Consider the following 9843-nt stretch of genomic DNA (forward strand, 5'->3'; position numbering starts at 1 on the left):
AAAATATTATAATATTTTTTTAAAATAAAGAATAAATATGACATGTGTTATTTAACGATAACGAACTTTTTTAACTATCATTGCATCTAAGAGACTTAAAATAATCATATTTATAACCTTAATCACTAGATTAACAGAAAAAAATTAATCAGCTAAATGAAAAAAGAAATGTAATTGGGAGAATTTTTTTATATTAAGCCTATATTCTATATTTCAAAGCTCATCTCTCGTCTTGTATACATGTGATGTCCCTTTACTTACAGTTTGGAAGAACAAATGGGGCAACCCACCTGGGTCATCGACGTTAACCGAAAGCTCGAAACCATGCCGGGCACCGAGGCCGAGAAGGAGCACTGGATGAAGAGATCCATCTACAAAGTGCCGGCCGCCCTCGCCGACCTAAACAAGAAAGCCTACGTGCCTCAGGTGGTCTCCTTCGGTCCCTACCACCACGGCCAGGATCGTCTCATCCCCATGGAGGGACACAAGAAACGAGCACTCCTCCATTTCCTCAAGAGATCCAACAAACCCTTGGAAGCTTTTGTAAACTCCCTGGTTAAAGACGTGGAGAAATTGAAGGAATGTTATGATCTGCTCGATCCTGCATGGGAACATGACGACGACAAGTTTCTGCAGATGATGATTCTGGATGGCTGTTTCATGCTCGAAATTCTACGCTCTGCTACTCATACCATGGAAGATTATGCTCCCAATGACCCTGTCTTCAGCCGGCACGGGAAGATACATATCATGCCCTTTATCAAGAGGGATATGTTGATGCTCGAGAATCAACTGCCAATGCATGTTCTTCACACCTTACTTGCTGTTGATAGCAATGGAACTAAGGTTTGCAAGCTGCTAACCTTTTTTTTTAGTCAAATTGTTTGAGTTTTTATAAATTTAATTTTAAATATTTATAATGTTATAATAATAATTAATTAATTCCGAGTTAAAAGATTTTCTATAATTATATATATATATATATATATATATATATATATATATATTCCGAGTTAAAAGATTTTCTATAATCTATTAATTATTAGAAAGTTTTCAAATTAAGTGAATTTATAAAATTAAGAGTCGAATAATTCAAGTCAATTCAAAAAAATAGATTTTTTCAAGTCAATTTGCTCACCGTTAGATTCCATTCCACGTTGGTGCATGCAGGATGAAGAGTTCGTCAACAAGCTTATACTCAAGTTCTGCTCCCCCAACACGCCTATCTCAACCATGGGGACATGCTTGCACGTCTTGGACGTCTATAGGAAGAGTCTGCTTCCGGACATACTAGGACGTCGACGACGAAAACGACGTTATAAACCGAGCTCTTTCCTGCACGAAGATGGCGACGACATCATCCGATCAGCGATGGAGCTCAACGAAGCCGGGATCCGGTTCAAGAAAAGCAAATCCGTGAGCCTCAAGGACATTCAGTTCCGGGGAGGCGTCCTCGCTCTTCCGGTGATCATTGTGGATGACGCGACGGAGTCGATGTTCTTAAACCTGATGGCATTCGAACGTTTCCACGTAGGGGCGGGAAACGAGGTGACATCCTACATCTTTTTCATGGACAACATCATCGACAACGAGAGGGATGTTGCTCTTTTACACTCGAGGGGGATCATTCAGAACGCACTGGGGAGTGACAAAGCGGTGGCTAACCTTTTCAACTCGCTGTCGAAAGATATAACGCTGGACCCCGATAGCAGCCTCGATGAGGTGCACAAGAAGGTTAATAAGTACTGCAAGAAAGCTTGGAATGAATGGCGAGCCAACCTCATCCACACCTACTTCAGAAACCCATGGGCTATACTCTCTCTGATTGGTGCCATTTTTCTCTTCGCTCTCACCATAGCACAGACTGTGTACACCATCTATCCTTACTACCAAGACTCTCCTAGCCCACCTCCACCGTCTATGGCTCCTCCGCCGCCTATAGCTGCTGCTCCTCTCTCTCAACCACCCACAGCTCCACCGACCCCCGCACCGAAACACAAGGCTCCTTCACACCATTGAATATATATTATAATATAATGGGTCCCTTCCTGCTAATAAGATATGTCTGTTCCGGCCACCCCAACCATTCCGCTCCTCTTTCTGAATTGGATGGTTGGTTGGCTTGATTACGGATCTTTAGGAGATATTCCAACATACACTATTTCTTTTTGATCAATTAATTTGATTCACAGCATTAATAACACTCTGTGTGTGTGTACTAAGATGAAAGAAGTGGGTTTTGATGTTTTACTGCATCTTAATTCAGTACTATAAATTGGGTCTTTTGATGAGCTTATTCATTTTTCCAGGTTTTGACTGAACTACTTGTATTAAAAGATGTTTACTTTATGACTGTCATTAAAGTGTTACTATAAATTAGGGTAAATTACCCTATTGGACACCAACTATGGGATTAATTTTCGTTTTGATCACTAAACAAAAGAATTTTGTCATCGAAGTCACCAACATTTTAATTTGATTGAAACCAAATCATTGGTTAACAAAATTGATTAAATAACCTATTTTCACTTTCTCTCAGTTTGGTCATAATCAATACAAAAACATACTTATCACTTATTACATATAAATAAGACACTGACACATTATCATATATGTGAAACTTTAAAAGAAAATAAAAATGGGATGGATAAATTTAAACCCGAGACTTGAGGGTGTATGCACAACACCAAGATATTTTTGAAATAAAAGGAAGTTTAAAAATACTCAAACATGAGACCCAAGCCTAGAACCTTGGGGTATATGCACAATCCCAAGATATTTTCTAGAACAAAAAAATAGAGAACTTCAAATTCAATTTAAGCAAGCTAAATATTTATATCATGGTTGAGAAAACAATATTTAAGTTAAAAATTGTGTTTGAAGTAAAATTATTATATATTTAAACTAAATTTAACATTTTTGTTTATAATATTATATATAGATTAATTTTAAAGAACACAAAAATTAATCAATGCATGTAACAGAGAAGTGTTGTGATTTGAATCCCAGAAATTTGTAAAGGCCGGTTAACAAAAGAGTTAAAAAGAATGAGATTTAGGGGTTGGCGGCTTTGTAAATAAAAGAGGAATGGATTTAACACAAAAAAAGGCACCATCCCAGTTCCTCTCCTTCCAACACAATGTTAATCTCATGCTAACTACCACTTATAATCATCAACCTCACAAGAAGTTTCTCCTAGTCTCCTTTCCACTTGTTCACATACTTGAGGAATGCATTTGCAGGATTTTCCCGAGGTGGTGCTCGAACGCGAGTCGATCTCCGCAGCACCGCCTCTTCCAACGCAATCTTCTGACCCATGTCCTTCGATCTTTTTTGCAATTCCATGCTGCAAATGTCGAAACCCTATTTTTTAGAGAACGAACACAACTCCATTTGTACTACAAAGGAAAAACTAGATGACACTCTCACCTGATCTTGTCATAGAATTTTTCCAGCTGCTTTTGAAGAGCTTTCTCCCTCTCTCCCTTGGGATTCAGTGAACTTATTAGTAGATCAACCTGTCCATCAAGCTTTTGGTTAAATCTTTTCAACAGAAGAATTAAATCTATAAATGGAACATACCTCTTCCTTGGCACTATAATAGCCCCACTGCTTTGAATCACAACTCTCGACGAATATCCTCCCATCTCGCCTAAACCACCAATACCTGTTGTAGTCTGTCTTTACCCAAGGGATTAGTACGAACGTTTTGTTTCTCAATCTCGCGTTGAAAGTATTCCCTCTGTTGTACAAATAATGTTAATGAAACAAGAGCAAAGCAAAATATACAGACATCAGATAGAGAGTAAGGAGATAAGACTGAACCCTCTGTTCCCTCTTTTCTTTACTCTTCTCCTGATCTTCCCTTTTTTCACCATTTAGCTGTTTCTGTGCTCCCTTCTCATTTGAGTTATTTTCTGCTTCGGCTTTTGGATCCACATTTTGCTTCTCTGCTTTCTTTGATTGCCCATTTAATTGTTTCCTGCTATACAAAGAAGAAACAACACAACTAGGGTGCATGAACTCCTGGCTCCATTTGATTGGTGTTTTTACTAAGTTCTTACTTGAATAAATCGAAAACAAACGGCAAATGCATCAAGGAAATCTCTGGTAATAATCTTTTTGTCTAAAAAATATGCAGCCCGTACCTATTAAGAAATGAATTGCTTTGCCTAGATGAAATAACCTCCTCCGCCAGCTCTCCAGTCTGATCTCCATTTTCTGCAATTTGTGGATTGCTTCCTGTGCTTTCCATACTATTTTCCTTTACTAATGCATCAGGCTCGTTTTTCAATTGTTCATTTTCTTCTCGTTTCTTTCTAGCATATTCCAAAGATTCCCCTCTTCGTGTGGCTCCAAGTGCCTGCCGCTGCTCAATAAGCTCATCCAACTTCCCTCTAATAGCATCAGTTCTAAGGGCATGACAAACCAATTCACACAAAATTACTAACTTGGCATTAGCCTCCAAAAGCCCGTAATGGCCCCTCTTTATAGTGCTCACATAAGAGCATAATTCAGTGATGTTGATCATTTCCAAGAAATCACAGATATACTCAGTCCAAGTGACGAGTGAAATCTGAAACAAAAACAGTCAAAAGACAAAGCATGAGCAAGGGAGGTTGCACATGGGAGGGAAATAAAGAGATTTTCATGCAAAAAACGAAAAACAGTATTAAATGTAAATTTCAACAATATTCTGACCTTCGGCTTTCGCTTTTTCTTCTTTAAAGTCGATGAATATTCACCACCATCTTTTATGAGTAATCGAAGTAGAGCTGACTGTGTTTCTACAATGATAACCAAATTACTATCCTTGTGACATATGGCATTTTCAAAATCTTCAAGAGAGAATGGCCATAAATTTAGCACCCGACAAGTGAAGAACAAAAATCCCAAACCATCAAAAGATCCCCAACGCAATCCATTGGAACATTGAAATCCATTGACAGAGAGGGTCGATCAGTAAAATGTGGATCATCAGGACCAGGCTTCACCAGCAGGTCATCAATTGGATATTTGATAGGTTCTTCCTCAGGCTGATTACTTTCTGTGAATTAAAGTTTGAATAATCAGAAAAAGTGAAAAATAAAAAACAGTGCTGCAGCATTGCATGCTGAAATATGGCACACCCACTCCCCCAAAAAATTAAATAGCAAAACATACACAAATAGACAACAAATAAAACCAAGAAGGAAGCAGGAAAGGATAAAGAAAAAACAAAACCTTAAAACTGCCAGGCAATAAGCTCCCCAAACAAATACAAGAAACATACAGAAGAAATTGATGTTCAACTTGCTCCTTACCAGCATCAGGGTTTCCAGTTTCTCCTTTCTTCCTTTTGGATTTCCCAGAATCTCCATTTGCTTCCTGGTCATGAGAAATTATGTGACAAAACAACATATTATAAAATAAAGATCCTAAACTGAGTACCATAAACATGTATGATTACCCCAACATTATTTCTATTTTCATTTTTCCTTTTCTTCGGTCTGTTAACCAGCTGTCCATCTTGAAAGAAAAATCTGCTTCGCAACTCCTCTGGAGGGTCTGTTGATATACCATGTTTCTGTGCCAGTTTTTCATGGATCACCCATGGAATACTTCGGCATGTCGACTCCCTAATAAAAGACTTCAAAATATTTCTGCTGAAGGGTGTTTTCTTCCACATCAGATCATCTCCATGTAATATTATGTTTTCTGTTATTTTCTTATCTTTTCCAAGCAATGCTACCTCATATTGTATTTTGCCACTACCATTCTCCACAATTTTTACCTCTCCAAGGGTATAGGTCATCATCCTTCTTTCCATGCATTTCAGCACCCACAAACAGATCTTTCTGCAACTTTTTGGAAATTAGATCAGCAAGATCTCTCAGTGATAGCATACCTGCTAAAAAGGCAGCAGGTTATTTGACAGAGTTGCACAAGAGTTCCGAAAAGAAGCAGATTAAGCAAAAAATAGAAGTTAGAATGAATAAGAAAAACAACTGAAAATACTAGAACTCCAAAAATAAATACAAACTGAGGTACAAGTTTGGAAAACAAAGAGAGCTTCGAAAAGGCTATGCACAAAGTTGTCTTCTTTTCTTTCTTTCACTCTTTCTTTATTTTCCCCCTTTCAAACAGCAGATGAATATTTTTCTGATTCCCCTAACAATCTAAAGGTAAGATCCCCTAATCATTCATCACATATACCACATACCACAATTTCGAGATTACTATTAGCACCAGTTACTCACATACCTCTGCAACTGAATTTACTTTTAGGATGATTGTAACACATACAAAGAATCATGCAACAATCAACTTAATCATACATAGGGAATATATCTATAGATCATATGTAAGGGCATGAATCAAGAAAAACCCATTACCATATATTTATTGCAGCTTTCATTTATCTGATTCTTGTAGAAGGCAAAAATATAGTTTAGTTATAGCACATCTCACCAACAAGTTTTATAACTCCTAATAATCTAATGCTTAGTTTAAACTTCAACAAACTGCTAGAATTAGAGCAACCAAAACATCTTAGATCTTATCACTATTAGGATACTCTTTCAACAAAAAAAACACACACACACACACACATTACACTATCTTTTTCAGTGAACTGGTGGAGGAAATTGGAGCTGCAATTTTTGATAAAGGCTATGTTCTTAATTGGATTCATAGGAGCTGTAATTTTGAGGCTGACAGGCTAGCTAAGCAAGGGATTGGTTGAGTGTTGAAGGTTTCTTTTGCTGTATTGTGTTCTGTTTTTACTTCGGGTTGTTTGGGCCCTTTTTTTGTATTTTTTTCGCTAGTTTGGTAATCAGGACGCACCTTCAGTTGTGGGGTACCTAGCCTATTTGGTTTAGGCTAAGTTAGTGCTGTTGTTTTTGGTTGTTTAAGGGTGTTGTATGGTTGTATGTTTTACACAGGGGTGTTGTCCTGGATGTATCTTATGTACTGAAGTTGTTGAATGAAATTCTAAGGCGCTCTTTTCCTCCTTCCAATGATTAAGGAGCTTTCTTCAAGCTCCATTAATTAAGAAGGAGGTTTTTAATGAGGCCTTCAATTCTTATAAAAAAAAAGATCAGTGCAGTCATCAGATTCACTCTAGCTGAAAATTATAGCAGCTCAATTATCTTATCTAGTACCATTTATGAATTATGCAATTTTAGCAACATAATCATCTTCCAGCCATTAGAAAATCCTTACTTCTGTTCTTCTCTTTTCTACCTTCTATGAAACAAGACGTAAAACCATCCCACAAATAATGTTGATCTCACAAAGTTACACAACTCTGAAAACTGCTCCTATGATTACAATATCAAACCGATATATCTTTTAGTCAGACAACTAAAACAAGCAGCACAACTGTGCATACACATATTTCAAGTAAAAGCACCAATAATTTGATTGCCACTTTCTAATTGCTCAAAGTTAAGATTCATAAACCATCCTCCAGATCATACTTTTAAGGAAGTCAACAACTAGGCTTTAACGAGAAAGTTTCTAAAAAGTACAATTTATCAAAAATTTCCAGACCATACCAGTAATACAATTAAATGCAACTGCTAAAATTTCTCTATACAATATTTCCCAGAAATAAAATCATCCATAAAAGGTGTTTTCAGTGAAGGATACAACAACTGTTGTTGCAAGATTGCAAGTGAATTGCTGTTATCAATGGATACTAAACCCAGTTCCACCAGTGCACTAAGGGATTCAGGACTTTAATCAGCTATACCTACAACTACAATCCAATTATGGCATAAACCACATAAGAGAAAATAGTTCAAGATGTAGATCTGGCCCAAGAATATCTCTTTTGTCAGGGGTAAATCAAATATTTCTTATCATAAATTATCCACTGAAATTAGTAACATCAAAGAACAAACCAAAAATGAAGGTTGAGTAAAAAGAATAAGAATAACTACTACAGCTTTAACTGGTAAAGTGGCTAAATGATTCTTACTATATTGTATAATCCGCAATGCAGGTGCCACTAGCTCATTGGGTAGCTGTTGAACCTTTTGAATTGCATGTTTTTCCGACACCAAGGCCTCTTCACAAGTCAAGTTAGATTTTCCAGTAGACTTACACATCCATACTCTCTCTCGATATAAATTTATCCGGTTCAAATACTCTCTGATCTATGTTAAGGAAAATGAATGTGCAACACCACCTCTTGTCACATATGACTAGCTTAGAAAGGGCAAAAATTTTGAAAATGAAAATAAAGCATTTGCTTCTGGTCTTTAGGAAAGAGTCCAGTCTTTACTGAGTGCATATGAATTGGCGTGATCAGGGGTTAGAAAACCTAATAAACTCAATAGCACAACTCCAAGAAAGCATGATATATACTTTTATTTATTCCCCGGGTAAAGGCAGGAAGATTCAAATACCTTAAAAGTTAAACTGCAATTAGTTTTGCAAGAACCAAAAAGAGGATAGTATAAAAACCAAGGAGAAAAAAAATGAAAATGACTACTTTAAAGTACTTCAACTGAGGATACTGATAATCCCGAAAAATCTCTTTGGTGAAACGAACTTGGTATACAAGCTCAGAGGATTCCAAATCTTCTTGTGGTTTTGCTAAACCAAAAGGCTTCCTCTTGAAGAGGGGCATTTCCCAAACTGCTTCCTCTGACCAATGCACGAAGAACACAAAACAAAAGATAATTCTGTGACTGTGTCTGCAACCAAAGTCAACTAAATGAGTATAAGACAGAAAAGTGACATTCAACAAGATTTCAGTTTTCTCCGTGAAAATATCATTTAGCCTTAGATAAAACAATTTACCATAGAAAACACACATGATTTTGGAATTGTGGCCGGGCATATGTTATAGGATGGAAATGATTATATGACAAGGCTTAAGAAAATTTGCTCTCAATCAAACAATACAAAACAAAAGATTAAGAAGAAAATGCTGTGAATCAGAGTTTTCTATAATAAATAACGAGAGGAAAATATGTACAATAGCTTTTTCTATAATAAGCCAATATTACTTATCGAAACTGCAAGCGCAATGCAGTGTGGTGATGGACCGAGAAAATGTACAATAGCATTGCTCCCTTTCCAATTAAAAACCCAAAACATCGTTGAATACTTGAAATCCCAGCTTTCCTTCATAAATTTCTTCAAAAATAAGTTCAAAAATCAGAACCCAGAAAGACCCATTTGAGGAAATAACAATACCGCCCAGAAGTCAAAGCATGAAACCCTAAAATGCTTATTTTGGTTCTTTTAAATGAATAAAAACTAAAAGCATTCAATAGACACAAAAACGAACAAAGAGGTTACTTACCCAGCAACGTTACCTGCAAAAATATGAGCACAATACAGATGAAATCCTCAATAAAATAAAGAAAAAACAACAAAATCGGCCATAGTAGAACAAAAGCTCATTTTCCCGCCACAGCAAAAATAAATAAGTAGTAATAAAAAAACAAAACTTTGGCATGCAAAAGAAAATCAATTGAAAACGCCAAAGAGAAATCTAAAGATTCAGAAATCTTACAGGGACTGTATTAAGCAGAGCGGTCGCCGTTTTTATTGGTTTAGTTTTAAATTTTACTGGAAGGGAAAGAGAAAGTTCTCACGCGTCTCTCTCTTGCTACACACTCCTTGGAAGGCCGACGCTCGTCGTGGAAAATGCATTTATAATTAATTTAGAGAGAGGGCTGTGATTATTAATTTTGCATTTATATTTGGGGTCTCTCATAAACTATAAAAATAATAGGTTAGGATTGTATTTTTTTCGATTTTGTTGATCAAATTATAAAAAAAATTAAACTAAAACCATCAAGTGACTTTAGTAATAAAAGAGAATTTTAATATTCTTAAAGATTT

General features: G+C 36.4%; 1 protein-coding gene and 1 pseudogene across 1 annotated transcript; one reads left to right on the forward strand and one right to left on the reverse strand.

Annotated features, from left to right (window-relative positions):
• The first annotated feature begins 276 nt into the window (after positions 1 to 276).
• Positions 277 to 2034, forward strand: LOC120176302 (UPF0481 protein At3g47200-like). Its single transcript, XM_039182750.1, has 2 exons — positions 277 to 846; positions 1171 to 2034. Exons 1-2 carry the CDS (start codon positions 277 to 279, stop codon positions 2017 to 2019), a joined length of 1419 nt encoding a protein of 472 aa, XP_039038681.1. The 3' UTR covers positions 2020 to 2034.
• A 933-nt stretch (positions 2035 to 2967) lies between these two features.
• LOC120176301 lies at positions 2968 to 9571 on the reverse strand (annotated as a pseudogene).
• Positions 9572 to 9843: the final 272 nt, after the last annotated feature.

The sequence above is a fragment of the Hibiscus syriacus genome, unplaced genomic scaffold (assembly GCF_006381635.1).
Source record: "Hibiscus syriacus cultivar Baekdansim isolate YM2019G1 unplaced genomic scaffold, ASM638163v2 tig00112231_pilon, whole genome shotgun sequence".
NCBI lineage: Eukaryota > Viridiplantae > Streptophyta > Magnoliopsida > Malvales > Malvaceae > Hibiscus > Hibiscus syriacus.